At 40.8% G+C, this 21,854-nt stretch overlaps 2 protein-coding genes across 11 annotated transcripts in view; both read left to right on the forward strand.

Moving 5' to 3' along the window:
* Positions 1-14,584, forward strand: part of LOC106567552 (CAP-Gly domain-containing linker protein 2) — an 82,232-nt gene extending 67,648 nt beyond the window's left edge. For 3 of the 6 annotated variants that reach the window (XM_014137002.3, XM_014137003.3, XM_014137004.3), the window contains exons 8-19: positions 678-738; positions 1,305-1,400; positions 2,606-2,656; positions 3,467-3,832; positions 3,996-4,577; positions 4,888-4,945; positions 6,274-6,357; positions 7,992-8,148; positions 8,991-9,150; positions 9,703-9,894; positions 11,019-11,081; positions 11,435-14,584. In XM_014137002.3, the coding sequence (XP_013992477.1) occupies positions 678-738; positions 1,305-1,400; positions 2,606-2,656; positions 3,467-3,832; positions 3,996-4,577; positions 4,888-4,945; positions 6,274-6,357; positions 7,992-8,148; positions 8,991-9,150; positions 9,703-9,894; positions 11,019-11,081; positions 11,435-11,446 (1,882 nt within the window). In that variant the 3' untranslated portion in view covers positions 11,447-14,584. The remainder of the gene's footprint in view (positions 1-677; positions 739-1,304; positions 1,401-2,605; positions 2,657-3,466; positions 3,833-3,995; positions 4,578-4,887; positions 4,946-6,273; positions 6,358-7,991; positions 8,149-8,990; positions 9,151-9,702; positions 9,895-11,018; positions 11,082-11,434) is intronic. The other 3 variants (XM_014137005.3, XM_014137006.3, XM_014137007.3) reach the window with 3 other exon arrangements.
* Positions 14,585-15,566: 982 nt separating this feature from the next.
* The window catches only part of LOC106567554 (general transcription factor II-I repeat domain-containing protein 1), a 50,181-nt gene continuing 43,893 nt past the window's right edge, over positions 15,567-21,854 (forward strand). For 2 of the 5 annotated variants that reach the window (XM_014137008.3, XM_014137009.3), the window contains exon 1: positions 15,568-15,900. In XM_014137008.3, coding sequence (XP_013992483.1) covers positions 15,890-15,900 — 11 coding nt within the window. In that variant the 5' untranslated portion in view covers positions 15,568-15,889. Of the gene's footprint in view, positions 15,901-15,977; positions 16,087-21,854 lie in introns of those variants that run through there. The other 3 variants (XM_014137013.3, XM_014137012.3, XM_014137010.3) reach the window with 3 other exon arrangements.

Below are 21,854 nucleotides of genomic sequence, written 5' to 3' on the forward strand. Positions count from 1 at the left end.
TCAGCTGTGAATAAAATCTATTGTTCCAGTAAAATAGATATTATGTGTCCCATGGCACCGTATTCCCTATATAGTACTACTTTTTTCAATAGGGTAGCCATTTGGAACGGATCCATGGTTGTCGGTGCTGTGATCAGACCTGTGCCAAATACATATGTCAAACACTTTCACATACTTAAAGTGCGCTTGATTTAACCTGACCAGTTTTCAGGGTGGGAGTATTTAGCACTTTTGGGACTATTCCATTGCACAGGGCAAGCTTAGTAGTCAAGTGTACCTCAAGTGATTGAATTGACATACTGTATGCAGTTCTTGAAGTGGGACAATGCTTTCCTATACAGTGTACTGAGTCCGACTCCTCTAATTTTCTACTGCTGGAGTACTGGCACCTTTTATGATGAGTACGGTCACCAAAAATGAGTACCCACACCTATTTAATTCTACTTCATGCACTGTCCGTATGTATTTGATCCAGGTGTGGTACTGTGTAGCTCAGTTATTAAGAGCATGGTGCTAGATACGCCAAGGTCGTGGGTTCATTCCCCACAGGGCTCAAATACGCATGTCAAAAATGTATGCAGTCACTGTACTGTAAATTGTTTTAGAAACCATTTGTTGGGTCGTGATGCTCTTCTGTGGCACTGCCCCGACACCTTGTGGCCGATGTGTTATTACAGGAAAGTGGAAGACCTTCAGTTCAGAGTGGAGGAAGAGTCAATCACCAAAGGAGACCTTGAGGTATTTATCTACCGTTTGGTAAAAAGCTTAGATCAACAATAGTTTGATAAACATGTTTTGAAGGGATGAGAATGTGTGTTTATAAGATTACTTTAGCAAAAGTGATAGAATTTTGCTCTTTCTATAGTGTAATGTGAAAGATATTGAGTAGTAGGCTGGTAGCAGTCGACACTATGATGCTCAGTTAGGTTAGAGTGACCAAAAGCCTGTGCCAAACATAGCGATTAAAACAAGAAGTGAGCAAAGATAGACAGAGGGACGTTTCACATTTTCAATGTTTAGGGGCGGCAGGTAGGTTAATAGCCTTGGGCCAGTAATGGAAAAGTCACTGGTTTGAATCCCTGAGCTGACTAGGTGAAAAATCTGACTAATATGCCCTTAAGCAAGGCACTTAATCCTAATGACTAAAATGTAAATGTCTATCCTCCTCCAATCTTTTGACAGCTGTTACAGAAAATCACATGTGATGTGTATTTTTCACACAGTCTCTTCAATCTGTACAGGTTTCTGTGTCTTGTCTTTTTTTCTACCTCTGGTCTCTCTCCGTTCTCTTTTCCTCTCTGTAGACTCAGACGAAATTGGAGCATGCCCGTTTTCGGCAGCTTGAGCAGAATCTGTTCCTCGAAAAGTCGAGAGCAGAAAAGCTTCAGAAAGAATTAGAGGTGAATCGGGTAACTGGAAAAGCTAGCCCATCCTAGAGCCCCTGCCTGTATCCATTTTCCTTTGCGCTTCTCCCCTGTATCTTTTGTTTTGGTTGCTGTGGGACTTGCAGCACAAATCCTTGTCATTCCTGTCCTGCACCTGTTTCCAAACTCAGTCACTCATACAGAAAATCCTGTCAGTTACATCATCAAACGGCATAGACTACAATCAGAATTGGATGCCATTGCCCTGATTTATTTACCAATGCCAGGAATGCTCTGTACCGATATTAGGTTTCATGTTGAGAGAAACAAATTTCAAGCCTGACGACTCACACTAAATTCTTCCACTACTCTGTCGTTGCTAAATACTTTAGTCTGAGACTGCCATCAATGAAGTTGTTTGTGGTGACGAGGGGCATTGTACAAAACAAAGTAATTTAACCAATCAGAGTATCAAAGCCAATGACGAATTTTCAAACCGCCACTTTACCTACGTATGTTCTGGCTCTGGCCCAACCCATAGGTTTCTGGACCAATCAGAAATCCCCGAATGTGTTTGCATTCGGTGATGGGTCGGAGAGGTACTCAGATCCAGACTCATTGCGGATAAGAAACGAATGTCTGTGGACGTGGTGTAGCGTTTGGCTGGAACAAGGAGTCTGAGTAATCAGGCAAACAAATTGCACAAGTGTAACCTGAATTGATTATTTCATTAATGAATGAACAATTGGCCTCACATCCAATAGAAAACCTCTCTATCTCTGTCTGCGTCTCAAATGGTACCCTATTGCCTATATTGTGCACTACTTCTGACCAGAGCCATATGTGCTCTATAGGGAATAGTGTGCCATTTGAGACACAGCCTCTATCTATTTCTCTCTTGGCTCTCAGCTCTATTTCTCTTGGCTCTCTTTCCTCGTTCCTTTTGCCGCCCACTCAGAAAAATCTTGTTTGAGTTCGCATGGGTGCAATGCTGGAGCGATTGTCAGCTGTAGTCAGTGTCGTTTCCACTGTTGATGTCATAATTTTGCATTAGTTTATAAGGAGGTTAAATTGGTGGCATAATATTAGAATTGGCACCAATGTCAAACTTCCATTAAGTTCTGCTGAGGACCATAATCTTGCCTTATACAGTCACACAATCTTTTTGTGGTGAAACACACTTAGCACATTTGGGTCATGAATGTTATATAGAGCTACAAATATACTGATTTTACCTACAGGGAAGACGCAGACTTGATGCAGCACCCTTGAGGTTGGGTAAGAGAACCAAGGTGAAACAAAATGGACTCGTCGTTTCGTTCAGCTATCTAAACTGTTTGATTCCCAGTTGTCTATTTTTGACGACGTTGATCTTGTGAAGTCAATCTTGCCTTTTTCTTGAACTTAATTATTATCTGAATGCTATTAGGAAACTTTTTGATAACTACTTTTTCTAGAAACTGATAAACTGTAGCGTTGATTTTGCCTCAATAGTCTGTATTAACATACTATGCACTCCGTGTCATTATGTCTGCTCTGTCAAACATGGAGTTCTGTCATTTTAATTGGATGTTTGAAAATGTCACACTTTAATTGCTATGTGTGCTCCTAGTGATTGCCTATCTATGTGTAGTGTTATGTCTGGGGGTTTCTGTGTGGGCTTTGTGCATCTGCCTGGCTTCTAGAGTGACAAAATAGCAAAGAATGGCTTGCTTTCTTTTCATTAGGTTGCAATGCACCTGCTGATTTTAAAAGCTCAACTTGTTTTTGATGTCTGCGAGCAAAGCGTTTCATCAAACCAAGGGATTTCCACTGTAATGCTGAGCAGTCTGCTGGCCCAGCTTGTACGTTCATATGAGTTTCAATAGTCCTCTTTTCCTGGGCCTGCATGCTGTATTCAAGCATTTTATTTGAACGCTTGGTGCTTGAAAGATGTCATCCTGTTTCAGGCAAGACGTCATCCCCGTTACAGGACTGACACTATCCGGTAATGGATATGTCATTCTGTTACGGGAATGATACTCCTGACAGTTTCAGTAATGACTCAAACCACATTAAGGCAATGACGGTCTCTCTCTCTCTCTCTCTCTCTGCCTCCACAGCAAAGCACGGTTGAGGAGCAGAGCCGCGTCATGCAGCTGGAGGATGAGCTGGCTTTGCGGCGGGCCGAGATCGAGGAGCTCCAGGTCCGGCTCCGGGATGCGGCCAAGGACGGGGACTCCACCCAGGGGCCGGTGGCCCAGTCGGAAACCCTTCTGCTCCGGGAGCAGCTCCTGACGGCAGGCCGGGAGCACCACAAGGAGAGCAGCCAGCTAAGGGAGAAGTACGAGGCTGCAGTGGCAACGGGCCAGGAGGAGACAGACAAACTGAAAGCCATGGTGGACAAACAGAGCCAGGAGATCATCGAGCTGAAGCAGAGAGTCCAGCAGGCCACTACAGAGAACATGGAGATGATGGACAACTGGAAGGTGAGAGGCACTATTCTCAGAATATAAAGGGAATTAAATTACTAATTTGGAAATGTAGGTCTCTCTCTCTCTCTCTCTAATCTTGTATCTCTCTCTCTCTCTCTCTCTCTCTCTCTCTAATCTTGTATCCCTCTCTCTCTAATCTTGTATCCCTCTCCTCAAGGTCAAGCTGGACACCCTGGTCAACGACCACCAGCGTTCCCTGGAGGACCTGAAGGCCTCGCTGTCCAGCGGCTTGGCCAAAGGCCAGGAGCAGGAACCCCAGGAGCTGAGGACCACACTGGAGAGCCTGCGCATGGAGCACCAGCTGGAGCTGGAGAATCTCAAGGCCAGGCATGAGATCGAGGCAGCCATGCTGGCCAAGGAGCGTGACGATCTGCGCTCCCGCCTGCAGGATGCCAAGGACCAGCTGGGCGAGAGCAGCCAGAACTGGAATAGCCAGGCCCAGACGAAGGCCAGGAGTGACCAGCAGACCCTGGAGCTGAGGGAGGTCTGGGAGAAGTTCCAGAAGGCCCAGCTGAGGGTGGGCGAGCTGGAGAGGCTGCAGGGCGAGCAGGACGGTGCCCGAGACGAGCTCCGGGAGCGCTTGGAGCTGGCTGAGAAGAAGATGGTGGACTACAAGGCCCTGCAGAAGGCCGAGGCCCAGAGCAGGCAGGAGCTCTACAGCATGGAGGAGAAGCTGAGGGTGACTGAGAACCGGCTGCAGGCGGTGCAGGATGACCACCACATGCCACAGGATGCCAACGTGAGTCCTCTGGGGGGATAACTGTGGTAGCATTGGTTGTATATGCTATGCTGTGCTCCAGATGAGATTAGAGTCCTGTGACCCAACTATAAAATGAACTAAGGTTGCGTTTAGATTGGCGCTAAAGTCCTTATTCATGTGATCTAATGCTAGCTTTCTAGAAACATTCTTTACACAAGTAAGTAAAATACTTCCACATGATATCCATGCTTTTCTAGTTCCTTGTGTGTTTCCATATCTTTTCCCTCAATAAACAAATAAAGCAATGAGTTGTCATGGATTTTAACTCTCAATTTTGTCTCCCTCTCAGGTTATAGAAAATAATGACATCTTGGAGGAAAAGATGAAGCTAAAACAGAATGTTGAAGGTATCGTAAATGTTAACCGGGTTAATTAAATTGTATTGTTACTGTAAACATATTTTTAGGTAAATGAGGATGTTTTAAAGACCCTTAATGTTCAAACTGTGTTATAGTAAAGCATTTCAAATGTCAGACCTCTGCAGGCTTTTGATTGTACTTTGAGGACCTTGCATACCGTAAAACTTCAGTTATTGGAATCATCCGTTTTTACTGCCAGTAAGAAACAGCTAGCCCTTGGCTGCTAACAGCTGAGAACTGCTAGCTAACTGGCATGCACAAAACAGTCAACATCGGGTGTAAAGACAGAAATTGAGAAGGGTCTATCTGCAGACTGTGTTTACTACATGCTGCACCCACTTACTATATGCCACGCCCACTGCCATTGAGGCTGTTAGCTATTTACCAGCCTCCCGAGTGGTGCAGAGGTCTAAGGCACTGCATCTCAGTGCTAGAGGTGTCACTACAGACCCTGGTTCGATTCCAGGCTGTATCACAACCGGCCGTGATTGGGAGTCCCATAGGGCAGCACACAATTGGCCCAGCGTCGTCCGGGTTAGGGTTTGGCCGGGGTAGGCCGTCATTGTAAATAAGAATTTGTTCTTAACTGACTTGCCTAATTAAATAAAGGTCAAATAATTTTTTTTAAATAAATGTAGGACACCGGCACACAGTGTCCTTCGCCCCCGCCTGCTAAACACTGCTTTCGCACAGTTATTTTAACGTTAGAGCAAAGGTTGGCTACACTAGCTACCTACTTCCCTCACCGTAACGTTAACAGAACTGCGGCGTAACGTATAGTGCCACTACCCAATAGTGCCACGCAAGAGTTGGGTTGGCTACACTAGCTACCTACTTCCCTCGCCGTAACATTAACAGAACTGTGGCGTAACGTTAACAGAACTGCTGGCGCAGAATGTAGTGGGTGCGGCATGTAGTAACCACAGTCTGCAGATAGACATTATTGCAGAAATCATCCGATCGTCCTCGTGGTAAAAGTAAGAACTGCCGAAAATGCACAGTCAAAGAGGAGAATAATTATTCTGTCAAGAGGTATACTAAAACAAAACATATGTGACACAGTGTGTAAAGGATAACACATTAGTGAAGGAAATGAAGAAATTCATTAAAATGCTGGAAGTGAATGGTAGAATTAAACAAAATGTACTATGCAAATGAGCAAAAGCTGTATGGGTTAAGGAAATAGAAGCCTTTCTCTAATAAGCGTCTGTTGTGTTCATTGATTTAAGCAAATAAACGCCCAGGCTATTAATTTAAGTTTTACGGTAGTTAGATTCCAAGGCTTTTGACCAATGGTGGTTTTACGTTTCTTTCAGAAACTATGGAGAATCTGACCAAAAGAGAAAAAGAGGTCTCTACTCTCACATCACATGTCGATGCCCTGAAATCACAGATAACTGGTAAATGATACTGCTACGACTACGATATGTTGCGTTAAAGGTGAAACGAGACTCCGCACACTGATGAAGACCTGATTGGTTGAGACATTGTCAAATAAATTCCCATGGGAGCATAGAATGTAATGTGTGGAGTATATTTTCACCTTTTATTGAACATTCTTTGATATCTAGAACCGATTCAAGTCAATAGATGTGTGTATGTATGTACTCTCTTTTTTCAATTTATTATATTTTGCACTCCATGAATGTCTTGACATACGACACCTTCATTCTCTATCAACTACATGTACAGTATTTGATTGCCTGAGAACATTTACTCTCAAATATACTGCATGAAAATATTTTTAAAATGAAATGATAAAACTAAATTAATTAATAATAAAACAAATGAATAATAAAAATAAATCATTTCACTGACTGGTGACTGAATATACATATCCTTTTTTTAAACAAAAATATAAACGCAACATGTAAAGTGTTGGTCTAATGTTTCATGAGCTGAAATAAAAGATCTCAGAAATGTTCCATACGCACAAAAAATGTTTGCCAAGATAATCCATCCACCTGCCACATATGGCATATCAAGAAGCTGATTAAAGAGCATGATCATTACACAGGTGCACCTTGTGCTGGGGACAATAAAAGGCCACTCTAAAATGTGCAGTTTTGTCACACAACAAAATGCCACAGTTTTGAGGGAGCGTGCAATTGGCATGGTGACTGCAGGAATGTCCACCAAAGCTGTTGACAGAGAATTTAATGTTCTACCATAACCCTCCTCCAACGTCATTTTAGAGAATTTGGCAGTATGTCCAATCGGCCTCACAACTACAGACCACGTGTATGGAGTCGTGTGGGCGAGCAGTTTGCTGATGTCAACGTTGTGAAAAGAGTGCCCCATGGTGGCAGTGGGGTTATGGTATGGGCAGGCATAAGCTACGGACGACAAACACAATTGCATTTTATCGATAGCAATTTGAATCCACAGAGATGCCGTGATGAGATCCTGAGGCCCATTGTCGTGCCATTCATCCGCCGCCATCACCTCATGTTTCAGCATGATAATGCACGTCCCCATGTCGCAAGGATCTGTTCACAATTTCTGGAAGCTGAAAATGTCCCAGTTCTTCCATGGCCTGCATACTTACCATGTACAACAGCGTGTTCCAGTTCCAGCCAATATCGAGCATCTTCGCACAGCCATTGAAGAGGATTGGGACAACATTTCACAGGCCACAATCAACAGCCTGATCAACTTTATGCAAAGGAGATGTGTCGCGCTGAATGAGGCAAACAGTGGTAACACCAGATACTGACTAGTTTTCTGATACACGCACCTACCTTTTTTTAAGGTATCTGTGACCAACAGATGCATATCTGTATTCCCAGTCATGTGAAATCCATAGTTTAATTTATTCATTTATTTCATAATTTCATAATTCATCATTCATTTATTTCAAATGACTGATTTCCTTATATGAACTGTAACTCAGTAAAATCTTTGAAATTGTTGCACTTTGCGTTTATATTTTTGTTCAGTGTATATATATTTAAAGCGTTGACATTGCAGCACTTGTTGGTCCAAACCAAACATTTAACTCTAAATCCTTCTCAAACCTCTTTTTGTCCACCAGCCTTGGAGGGCAAAGTTCGCTTGGGTGAGAAGAAGGGCGATGCCCTGGTCAAGGAGAAGATGCGCCTGGAGGCCGACCTCGAGTGCATGACCAAGAAGTCCCATGATGCATCGGGACAGCTGGTTGTCATTAGCCAGGAGCTACTGAAGAAGGAGAGGTCATTTAATGGAGAGAGAGCGAGAGAAAGAGGGAACACTATTGATTTTACACCACAGCTCAGTATTTTCCCTTTGAAATAGGGAATAAAACATGGCAGCCCACCCACTGCTACAAGATATAGCTTACATTCATCTGAAGGAGATTAGATGTTTGCTAATGCACTTGTATGAAACTGTCCCCAGTCTTTACACATACAGTATTTTGTGCTAGAGTCGTGCGTTTTCAAAGACTGACAAAACAGTCGCAACTCGTCTTTGTGATATGCAGTCCCTAGACGTATGCTAGACATCTGTTTTATGAGGATCAATCCACTTAGGTTAAAAGCAGTTAAGGTAATGGAGAAAATTAGCCTGATTAAAAGTAGGCCCAAAAGGCCTTTTCACCCCTCAAATCAATGCATTGTCATAGCTGAGAATGCTATGTTACTTTAAAGTGTCCCATTACTCAGTCTAAGGCGTTTAGGGAGATTACGCACAGCGCTTAGGCCTGGAAATATAAGCAAACATTTATTGAAAGGACAATAGCACAACATTATGTATCTCAGTGACCCTTAGTTCACCTAAGTTTGCAGTATTTGACTGTGTCGTCTGCCTTTCATGGAGAAAAAAGAATATACCATGTATCATTGATAGGTTTGGGTCATTGATAGTGAAACAACCCTGAATCTAGCCTGGGTGCCAGTCTCTTTCTGCTCTCTTGCCAACTCTGGGGAATTGTCATGCAAATGACATCATTGGAGTTGGCAAGAGCACAATCAGGTCTGGGACCAGGCTACCCTGAATCAGTAAGGCAAGGGTAAATCTTAACGGTATTCTTTATTGTATCGTCCCCTTGTGTCAGGAGTCTGAATGAGTTAAGGGTGTTACTGCTGGATTCCCCTCGCCACTCGCCCGGCCTGGACCGAGACCTGAGCCGAGAGGTGCACAAGGCTGAGTGGAGGGTGAAGGAGCAGAAACTCCAGGATGATATCAAGACCCTGAGAGACAAACTGCTCCTGCTGGTGAGAGGGGAGGGGCTGGGAGATGTCAATCACAGTGCTGGCTACGCATCACATCATGTGTCCATCAACTTAGGGTTGTATTCACTAGTAACCAAATGGGAGTAAACAGGCTGAAACGAGGAGGAATGCTTGTTTCTTTGCTAAACGTTTTGCTATGGTGTGTACTAATCAATACGACACAGTTTGTTGTGTTCCCACAAAGATGGAATCTGGTCTAGAAGTAGAAAAGGTCTACATGATTAAGATTATACATGTTCCATGTTTCTTATTTAAAGTGGATACAGTATTTGGCTATTATTTCGTTCATGTCTGTATCCTATATGATTTAAAATATGCTTGACTCTGTGTAGTCATATCAAAGGCAGATCTAGCAATGACAGATGTAGCCCTCCACATTTTTCCAGCAATGGATTGAATAACTAAAAAGGGTTGTGTTCATTAGGGCCCACAACTATAAAAGTCAAGGTAGTCTATTTCTGTTAAAGTCTGTTTTCTTTATTTTAGTGCCTAATGAACACCCAGTTGATCCTTACGCTTTGTGTGTGTTCTCAGGGCAGGGAGAGGGGCTCGTCCCCAGATCACCGGCGCTACTCTATGCTGGACCCGTCGACCCTGGACTCGGAGGTGACCCGTCTGCGCCAGCGGCTCATGAGCACAGAGGAGGCTCTGAGGGGAGCCCTGGAGCACAACCAGGAAGTGGACCAGCTGGTGCAGGCCATGCGCACGCACCCAGACAAGAGCGAGGTAAACTAGAACAGGACCACCTCTAGCTAGCACTTGTTTTGCCTTTCTGGGACAGAATTTGTTTTATAGTGGCTATTTTGAAGTAGGGTCTACTTGCAATGACTGTGATTGTTTTTCCCTATTAAACTTAGTTTTTATCCAGAGCGACTTACAGTCACCCTAATTTAATGTAATATAAGCTACAGTTGCAGGCACTAAAAGTTAGGCCGTGTCATGGTTTTAGCAGAACAATTCCCACAATGTGTGCAACAAAATGTGGCACTCTATCGTCTCCCAGTGGTGTAAAGTACGTATGTAAAAATACATTAAAGTACTACTTAAGTCTGGGTTTTTTTTCGGTATCTGTACTTTACTATTTACATTTTTGACAACTTTTACTTTTACTCCACTATATTCTGAACGAAAATAATGCACTTTTTACTCCATACATTTTCCCTAACACCCAAAAGTACTTGTTACATTTCGAATGCTTAGCAGGACAGGGGAATGGTCCAATTCAGAAGATCCCTGATCATCCTTACTGCCTCTGATCTCGCGGGCTCACTAAACACAAATGCTTCGTTTGTAAATGATGTCTGAGGGTTGGAGTGTTCCCCTGGCTATATGTAAATTTAAAAAACAGGAACATCGTGTCATCTGGTTTGCTTAATATAAGTAATTAGAAATTATTCATATTTTTCCTTTTGATACTTAAGTACATTAAGCAATTACATTTACTTTAAACCCAAGTATTTTACTGGGTGACTTTCCTTTTACTTGAGTCGTTTTCTATTAAGGTAACTTTACTTTTACTCAAGTATGATAATTGGGTACATTTTTCACTACTGTTGTCTCCTTGCGATAGTTTGTCACAGAAACCTTTACCAGCAATGGTAACATGAGTTTGATTGGCAAATGTAAAAAAAAAAAAAATGTGTTTCTTGAACGGCAAACAGTGTATGTACCATGTAACAAAGTACTAACAACACTGCAATTACACTGTACTTGCCTTTGTAACATCCACATAAATGCATGGTTTCAGTGTAATTTAATATAAAGTGGTACCGAAGGATGTTCGATACAAAAGTCAGGATATATGAGTTTGAATAGTGTAAATGCACGCTTCTTTCATGATTCTCTTTCAGGTGCATGGTGGTGCAAATTCAGCCAATGGGATTCATCAACAGAATTCTTCCTTTACTCAAGATGTAGGTATTAATTCATCATAATAGCACATCAATCACACATGTTGTATGTCATATCAATTACATTTATCTTAACTCTATAGATCAGTTATAGATCAGTTAGTTACTCACTGTCTAGAGATTTACTAAATGCCACTATTGCCATTCCCACAATGAGTTACATAAATACAACATTAACAGCCGGTTTACCTAACACAGATAAAGACTAGTTCTAGACTTAAAAGCATGCTCAATAGAGAATCTCCATTTAAAATGCTTTTTATTCTAAAACAAGGCATAATCTGCCCTAAATTAATACTCTGATATGTATTTGACACATTATTTGAGCTTCTTCAATTTGATGGCTTGCTCCCCAGGAACAACACTGATATAGGAGAAGAAGAGCTCATCTTGAATTGGGGAAATGCAGAGGTACATTTTAAAAGAAGAAGTCAGTACGACTTGGGACTAGCACTCCACTGGACTCCAGACAACATTTTCTGTTTACAGTTACTACCAAAACAATGTATTTCTATCTCAATATGTACATTCATCTGTTGCAAAAAAGAAAAACACCCATTAGCCAAACTTAAGACAGCTTGAAGATACTGTAAAGTGGTTGACAGAGGTGAAGAATTATAGGTATGACTTTTGAAAACTGACACATACCCTGCCTACATACCCAAGGATGGAATTGGACGTTTGGGCATGAGATAACCTTTTATGTTAGTTTATTAGAGATCATGACCCAATGAGCCATGAGGGACGAATTGTGACTCCAGAGAATGAAATGACTCTGGTGTCTGATTGAAAACAAAGATTAAGAATTTGGCCTCAATCCATCACTTTTTGTTTTATTTATTTGCCACACTTCTTTTTTTATCCTTCTTAGATTACTGTAGCTGATTTGATTTGGCCAGTGACGTTCAATTTGCTTCATAGCGAACATGCTCTGTAGCGAACATGTGAATGAAACTGGGATGCTGCTGGATTTAGGCTGATGTTGTATCTACATATGAATATAACTGCATTATCTGAAACCTGTGCATAATGTAAAAGTGTATTTAGCCAACTGAACCAATCCAACTCGGTGCCGTATGTGCACCAAATAGCTATCAGTTTAATGGTTTACTCATTTGAACTGAGTTATCCTTAATTCCACTATGGCTTTACTGGATAGCGGGAAACCATACCACTTTGTAGTGTTTTCATACACGTGAGAAGAAAAAAAAAGAAAAAAGAAAGTCTTAACTTCCTATTGTTGATCATTTATCTAAAGAAAGTTCAACCTGGATCAATGCCTTGGGATCACTTTGTCCTTTGATTCGAGTAGGCCACTCAACGGCTGTTTGGAGCACAATGCAAACAATGGAACATTCAAAGATTGTGTCCCAAATGGCACTCTATTCCCTATATAGTGCACTACTTTTGACCAGAAAAGTAGTGAACTATATAGGGAATAGAGTGCCATTACTGATGGAGGCCAACTGTAACTGCTTCCTCCATTCTGGATGATCCCTCCCTTCTGGATGTAAACAACTAATCACAATGTACAGAATTGATACGTTACGGTCTTCCAATGTTATTATCTCCATTGAACAAGCCAACGGGGAGATTCTAAGTGCAGTCCATTACTGTATTCTTGGGAGATTAGTTGATATTCTGCCTGCGTCTCGAATGGCACCCTATTCCCTACGTACAGTGAGCTCCAAAAGTATTGGGACAGTGACAAATGTTTTGTTGTTTTGGCTCTATACTCCAGCACTTTGGATTTGAAATGATACAATAACTATGAGGTTAAAGTGAAGACTGTCAGCTTTAATTTGACGGTATTTTCTTTCCTTATCGGGTGAACCATTTAGAAATTACAGCACCTTTTGTACATAGGGGGGACCAAAGGTATTGGGACAAATTCACTTATGTGTATTAAAGTAGTAAAAAGTTAAGTATTATCGCAGTGCTAGAGGCATCACTACAGATCTGGGTTCGATCCCGGGCTGTATCATAACCGGCCGTGATCGGGAGTCCCATAGGGCGACGCACAATTGGCCCAGCGTCGTCTGGGTTAGGGGAGGGTTTGGCCGGGGGGGCTCTAGTGACTCCCTGTGGCAGCCCGGGCGCCTGCAGGCTGACCTCGGTTATCAAATGAACGTTGTTTCCTCTGACGCATTGGTGCGGCTGGCTCCCGGGTTAAGCGGGCGGGTGTTAAGAATCGTGGTTAGGCGGGTCATGTTTCAGAGGACACCTGACTCGACCTTCAGAGCCCGTTGGGGAGTTGCAGTGATGAGACAATGTCGAAATTGGGGAGAAAAGGGGGTAAAATACAACAACAACAAAAATAATAAGAATAATATTAATAATAAGTTCAGTATTTGGTCCCATATTCATAGCATGCAATGACTACATCAAGCTTGTGACTACAAATTTGTTGGATGCATTTGCTGTTTTATTTTGGTTGTGTTTCAGATTGTATTGTGTCATTTTGGAGTCACTTTTATTGTAAATAAGAATAGAATCTGTTTCTAAACACTTCTACATGAAAATGGAATAACTAATCCTGAATGAAATTGTGAATAATGATGAGTGATAAAGTTAGACTTACAAATATCATACCCCCAAGACATGCTAACGTCTCACCATAGCAATAGCAGGGGAGGTTAGCATTTTTGGGGGTATGATATTTATGCCTCTAACTTTCTCCCTCATCATTATTCACGAATCAATCAGGATGATCCGTAATCATGGTAGCATCCGGATTAATGTAGAAGTGTTTAGAAACATATTCTATTCTTATTTACAATAAAAGTGACTCCAAAATGACACAATACAGTATTTACCATTAATTTCTATTGGGCACAAAATAATCTGAAACACAATTAAAACAAACAGCAAATGCATCCAACAAATGTGTAGAGTCACACCCTTGATGTAGCGATTGCACGCTATGAATATAGGACAAAATACTCAACTTTTGACTACTTTAAAACACATATAGGTCAATTTGTCCCAATTATTTCGGTCCCCTAAAAATTGGGGTTCTATGCACAAAAAGTGCTGTAATTTATAAAAGGTTCACCTGATATGGATGAAAATACCGTCAAATTAAAGCTGACAGTCTGCACTTAAACCCCGTAGACATTGTATAAATTCCAATCCAAAGTGCTGGAGTACAGATCCAAAACAACAACAAAAAATTGTCACTGTCCCAATACTTTTGGAGCTCACTATATATTGTGCACTACTTTTGACCAGGGCTCTACCCCTGGTCTAAAGTAGTGCACCATTTTGAATGCAGACTCTGTCTTTGGGAGAACATTATTTTGATGTGACTAATGTGGAATGTAAGACTTGGGGATTGACATTTCATGGGCAAAGTGTAGGGCTGGCCTCTGGTCAGCGAAACTGAAGCAACAAATTGTTATTGGATATTGTATATGGCCTTTTTCAGATAGGGAACACTTCGTACCCTTAATGTTGTAATGATTTCTGAGATTGAGTCATTAAATGTTAACAATGTGGGCAAAGGATTATGGTGTTTTATTTAATGTGGACATATTTTCTGATGTGTTAAGCATTTATTCATGTCGTGTGCAGACTACGTAATGAGCAGCTGACCAATTACGCAAGGCTTTAGTTCTGGGTTAACCGAGATTAGGCCTTTATTTAACACCCATTTACAATTTTCTCACTCACAAATAAATCTTGTTTGTAGTGTTCTTACCTGCTGGACATGCACACACATTCAGGCAGGCAGACACACACACACACACACACACACACACACACACACACACACACACACACACACACACACACACACACACACACACACAGCTCCCACTGGTGACTAATGGTGTCACAATAAACATTTGGCTCAGTTGTGGAAGTGATGTATCATTCATGGGAAAATTGCTGCCAAAAAGTGCAGCAACAAACATTTTTGTGAAGGTGTTCAGAAATCTACTTCTAAAAGTGGGACCAGACAGAGTACAATACTGTACTCAAACACTAGGGGCAAAGTAGGCTGCTATTCATGATTTATGCATTTGGCCAATGTCACCAAGTATATGAAGCGAGCTAGATCACATGCAAAGGGACAGTTTGGGCACTGCTCAGGTGGCTGACCAAAATAGTTCACAATTCAACTCTTGGTATCATACAGAGGTAAAGTATTGTTATCATATTACATGTTGAAATTGTATATTTTAGGTGTTCCTTTTTCACTATAGTTGAGAGTCAATTCTAAAAAGCACCTAAATTAACAAACCAAATAATACATTGTCCATTATATATAATAATCCTTTATAATACATTATATTAGTCCCAATTAGTTTTAAGACCAGTTTTTGTGCAGTCAAGTGTAAATGTTTAGTTATTTAGTTAAATGTTTAACACGGAGTGTGATATTTGTTTGTTTGTTTTTACAACAGGTTTAACTCACGACCCTCTCCAGGCGAGTTCCCCCCCATGGTTTCCCAGAGGTTCCTTAATCCTAGCTATATGTAAATTACAGCCAATAGATGCTGTTGTTGAGTTGGACCGGGATTAGTGGAGGCGAATGAGTTTCAATTTTACTGGATTAGCTACAGAACAAAGAAACGGGACACACTCCACTGTTAAAGAAAATAGAAAAAACGGGGGAAATAGAAAAATAATCTCGGTGATAACGTTTTGCTAACGAATTTTGTGCAATAATGCTTCAGATTACAAGGTTTCGAAACCCCGATATTAATGCTAGATTTTAGATTGGAATTCTACCCAACAATTTCGGTTGGATTAAACGGGGAATAACCATATTCCGGGATTGACAGTGTAAAACAATTTACACGTTGATGTTGGTAAGGTATGCATCATGTTATTGTAACATTTATGAACATTCAAACATAAAACCGTGTCTTTTGTACACACGTGACTTTTTATGACTGTACAAATTGTGAAATTACAGATTAGAATTCTGGGGGAGGAGATGGGCCAGCTCGATTGAACCATCTCGCTATTTCCATAGCTAGCTAGCTAGATGCGGACAATGGTATGGGCAAAATTATATTTATGTTGCTATATTGTGTATTTGATATGTGTACAGCCAACTGAGCAACTACATTTCGCAGAATGATACGATGTACGACGAGTCTTGGTTGGGTGTGCGCACGGATGGTTTAGCTAACGTTAGCAAGAAAACTAATTTAGCTGGCCAGCTACCGGTCATTGTTTTGTTGCCTGTTATTAGCTAAAACGGATGTCATATTACATTTAGTGTGTTGAGTATAAATTAAGACATTTTTCAAGAGCACGTCAACCATTTTACTTTAGTGAAAGCTTGCTGGGTAGCTACCTAGCTAGTTTAGCTAGCTAATTAAATTAGACTCGAGCGTTTTGTTCCATTCTTGTCAACATGATCTAGCTAGCTAGCAGGCAGCCCACATAGACATTGGTTGAAAAACACCTTCACAACTGTCATGCACAGTTTTCTCTTCCCAATCTCATCCACTATTTTTGCATTGATGCTAACGTTAGGTAGTTAGCCTACATAGCTAGCTAGGTAGCTACAGTCAGGATTCAAAACTCCCCATTGTAGCTAACCTGGAGTAGGGCGTGTAGCTAGCTAGTGTACTATAGCCAGCAGATTCTGACCCAACTGATGTTATGATTGTTTACACTGAGCTGCACTGGGGTCGAACGTAATAATGGTTAGATTAAGACAATGCGGAGCAGGCACGAGATATAGGTCGGAAAACGTACCTGCAGGGATGGGATGTGCCACTGTTATCCAAATGTGACCTATATCCAAACTAAAAGAAGATTGAAATACTGCTATTTCACTGGAAAACTGCCCTTCTTGTCCTCAGGCTAGATTGTAGAAGCCACCACTGCCATTCCAGCCAATCAGCTCCTTTGTTGTGGAATGGCACACAATGGCTGCTGTGGGTACTGCTAGCTAGCACGAGGATGAAAAGGCAGCTTTCCGGAAAAAATAGCAGTCTTTCAATCTTCCGTGTGTAACAGTTAGCATAATGGGACAATTCGGAGTACAATGCAATTTCTAATCCCTGGATTGAGGTATGTTTTCGACCCAGTGCAGTTTAGTGTAAACAAGTGTAACATTAGGGTCATAATCTGCTGGCTAGTTAGTTTTCTATCATGTCATGAACATATCACTGAAGTTCACCTCAAACAAGCTTCACATGCAGTTTACCCAATGCATGCATTACCTGAGACATGATATAAAGGCAGCTAGCTACAGTAACCTATGCCATGCCAAAATGTTCTACATTTTATTAATTTAGTAGACACTCTTATCATAACTCTAATTGCTCCTGTAAATCGCTATGTGCCTTGCCAGAGGACTTGCTGTTACTGGCCCAAAGCTCTTAACCGCTAGGCTACCTTAGTAAATTTACCTCAGTAAATGTTACAAGTAGGGATGTGACAAATGGACAATTTTGCTTAAAGGTGCTACACATAGGATATTTAGGAATTTTTGGATTGTAATTTCAAAAATGTCCCTAATATATCTGCATCAATAGTGGAATGATAGTGTTTCACAGTCTTACTTACCCACCAGTGTTGTGATATTCATCTATTGATTTCTCCCGCTGGTCCGGCATCCCAAAATGGGGAAAACTGTTTTGACTTGTGGCTGTGTTGTCTAGGGAAATCGGGTCAAGTAGCCAGTGTAGAAAGCGCTCTGTCATTTTCTGGTTGCTAAAATTCTACACGGTTTGCTCAATTGCCATTTGCGTGAGAAAACATTGCTGTGAAATGGCTTTTCGATTTCAATAACAAACAATATCGTTTTTACAGCTGTTTGAAGCTGGTGGACCAAAACTCAAAGTAAAAGGCACAAGTCTCCGCCAAATTGTGGGGGATGAGGGAGATTTATTTTGAATGCAGCCTAGTGATGTTGTAATTCACTGATCTTCCATTTTAATGTTGAAACTTTTTTTTTTTAATCGGTTTTCCTTTTAAACAATAAGAAAATAAACATTCAATTCACAATGCAGAATAATGGTCCTATTACATATCTATTAGAGGTCGACCAATTAATCGGAATGGCCGATTAATTAGGGTCGATTTCAAGTTTTCATAACAATCGGCATTTTTGGACACCGATTATGGCCGATTACATTGCATTCCGCGAGGAGACTGCGTGGCAGGCTGACTATCTGTTATATGAGTGCAGCAAGCAGCCAAGGTAAGGTGCTAGCTAGCATTAAACTTATCTTATAAAAAACAGTCAATCTTAACATAATCAGTAGTTAACTGCACATGGTTGATATTACTAGTTTATCTAGCTTGTCCTGCGTTGCATATAATCGATGTGGTGCCTGTTAATTTATCATTGAATCACAGCCTACCCCGCCAAACGGGTGATTTAACAAGCGCATTCGCGAAAAAACACTGTCGTTGCACCACTGTGTACCTAACCATAATCATCAATGCCTTTCTTAAAATCAATACACAAGTAAATATTTTTAACCCTGCATATTTAGTTAATATTGCCTGCTAACATGAATTTATTTTAACTAGGGAAATTGTGGCACTTCTCTTGCGTTCTGTGCAAGCAGAGTTAGGGTATATGCAGCACTTTGGGCCGCCTGGCTTCTTGCGAACTGTGTGAAGACCATTTCTTCTTAACAAAGACCGTAATTAATTTGCCAGAATTGTACATAATGATGACATAACATTGAAGGTTGTGCAATGTAACAGCAATATTTAGACTTAGGGATGCCACCTGTTAGATAAAATACAGAACGGTTCCGTATTTCACTGAAAGAATAAACGTTTTGTTTTCTAAATAATAGTTTCCGGATTTGACCATATTAATGACCTAAGGCTCATATTTCTGTGTGTTATTAGATTATAATTAAGTCTATGATTTGATAGAGCAGTCTGACAGCAGTGGTAGGCAGCAGCAGGCTCGTAAGCATTCATTCAAACAGCACTTTCCTGCATTTGCCAGCAGCTCTTCGCTGTGGTTCAAGCATTGTGGTGTTTATGACTTCAAGCCTATCAACTCCCGAGATTAGGCTGGCAATACTAAAGTACCTATTAGAACATCCAATAGTCAAAGTTATATGAAATGCAAATGGTATAGAGAGAAATAGTCCTATAATAACTACAACCTAAAACTTCTTACCTGGGAATATTGAAGGCTCATGTTAAAAGGAACCACCAGCTTTCATATGTTCTGAGCAAGGAACTTAAACGTTAGCTTTTTTACTTGGCACATATTGCACTTTTACTTTCTTCTCCAACACTTTGTTTTTGCATTATTTAAACCAAATTGAACATGTTTCATTATTTATTTGAGACTAAATAGATTTTATTGATGTATTATATTAAAATAAGTGTTCATTCAGTATTGTTGTAATTGTCATTATTACAAATGCATAAAAATCGTCCGATTTAATCGGTATCGGCTTTTTTTAGTCCTCCAATTATCAGTATCGGTGTTGAAAAATCATAATCAGTCAACCTCTAATATGTATGACATTCTCGGGAGATAGTTTCGAAGTGCCTCTGAACGTACATATTACTTTTATTTTTGTATTTTATTTTACCAGGTATGTTGACTCACATGCTGAGCACACCGCTCGCATGTGCGAGCGCTGCAAAATACATTTACACATACATGTTATTCAATCATTGCACCCACACTGATCGTGCGCCTCAACGAGCGTCTGCGTGGCCAAGCGCTAAAATAGAAATAGGTTCTATTTGTGACGCTCAACGCGCTGCATGTCCGGCCTCTCCCATCTCTTCATTGGTTTTTAAGAGCATATACCCACGTGCCATCTCCTCATTGGTGTTTAGGAGCATATACCCACGTGGGTGATTGAAAGATGAACTGACGTCCACACTCCAGTCAGTTGTAGCATCGTAAAGATGGTTGCCAACCGCCATATAAAGTCCAAAGAAGTAAAAAAAGAAGACTGAAGGAGGAGAGATGACGAGAAAGGAATTTGGTTTACAGTTTTATCTGTGGATTAATTGTCAGAGTAGAGGACCTTGTGTGCTTCAGGTAAAATAACAACCCAATGTTTATATCCCAGGAAAAATTTGCTAGCAACGACAAGCTAGCTAAATTGCCATAAGTGTTTAATGCTTTTCGACCTGTCCACAAATTAATATAATTGGTTCAGAATTCATGATATTTCAACCTGCTTGTCCTGATCGTGTCTGGTATGGGGGTACAAAATCAATGCGCGCGTCTCGTTTAGTCAGCATATAAGAACACATTTTAATTACTTTTCTGTAAAGGAGAAGCGGCACTAGCATCCATCATTAGGCGACCAGAACTCTCAATCAAATAATCTCGAGCTGACCACTCTAAAAAAGTACTTTAAAGTTTAAATACTGTGATTCACCAAGACATTTAGTAGAAAGAAAATACATCTGCTAGGAATCAGCTCTTAAGATTCAGTATTTTTGGAACGGAGACTGATTAGTTGCCATACTTCCAAGAACACAAATGCTTGCATCTTTCATAGCGAGCTACCAGTAGTTGATTGGAAGGTAGCTAGCTAGGAGCTTTGAACTGTATCAATACAGCTGAAGTTGCTTGTTAAAGGCAAAAATGCATATTTTTGTGTATATTGTGCTTGGGCATTTGTTATTTCACTGGAAGCTTACCACTCTGACTTTAAAATGAGATAAAAAGTTCCACATTTACAACTAGTGATGCACCGATATCACATTTTTGACCGATATCCGATATTTTCCTTGCCAAAAAAACACAGTTATTTTGTTGGAATTTACGTATGTCCCCATTACCAGCAAAACATGATCAAAACCTATTTCTTTCACTATACAAAACCTATACACCATAGTATGCATGTTGTGAAGCTAATAGCAGTGACACTATTACTGTATAACTCCGTTAGGGCAACATCTGACAAATAGCGCACTTGGTAGTGTGTACCGGTGCTCGACCAGTCGGCGAAAGCCAACATCACCCACGACAGAGAACGGTTGATTGTCAAGTGCATTGAATTCCATTAGATTGGCTTTAATGGATTTCGCCTTTGAGTTGCCAACCACCATATAAAGTCCAAAGAAGTAAAAAAGAAGCCTGTGGAAGGAGGAGAGATGAGAAAGGAATTTGGTTTACCGTTTTATCTGTGGATTAATTGTCGGAATAGAGGACCTTGTGCATTTCAGGTAAAATAACCCAATGTTGATATCCCAGGACAAATTAGCAAGCTAGCTAAATTGCTATAAATGTTATTACGGTAATGCTTTTCGACCTGTCCCCAAATTAATATAATTGTTTCAGAGTCTATGATATTTCAATCTGCGTGTCGGTTTTGTGTCTGGTGTGGGTGTACAAAATCAACATGCATGCGTTTTGGTCAGCATGTAAGGTGGTACCAACCTTACTAAAGTGTCTTCATTAGTTACCACAGTCACAAAGTCATAAACCCCTCTTATTTCTACAATTTCTCTTCTTAAAATGTGATTTTAAACCTATCCTTAATCACACTGATAACCTTGTGCCTAACCTTTTTAAATGAAGACCAAAAAACAAATTTTACTTTTCATGCATTTTTACGATATAGCCAATTTGACATTGTGGCTGTGGTAACTAGTGGAAACCTTACTGAAGCACGTTATTCCTACTACTCTCAATTGGCCTCCCCTTACTCACAGGGAACCTCTTAGGATCCCTCTCCCTGGACCCATCTTCCTCTACTACTCTCTTCACTGCCTCATCAAACCTGTACTACTTGGGGCTATACAGTGCTACCATTTTACTCACATATGTACCTACATATTTTAGCTGTGCAACCTGGAATT

This window comes from Salmo salar, chromosome 13, assembly GCF_965601325.2.
Source record: "Salmo salar chromosome 13, fSalSal1, whole genome shotgun sequence".
NCBI classification, from domain to species: Eukaryota; Metazoa; Chordata; class Actinopteri; order Salmoniformes; family Salmonidae; genus Salmo; species Salmo salar.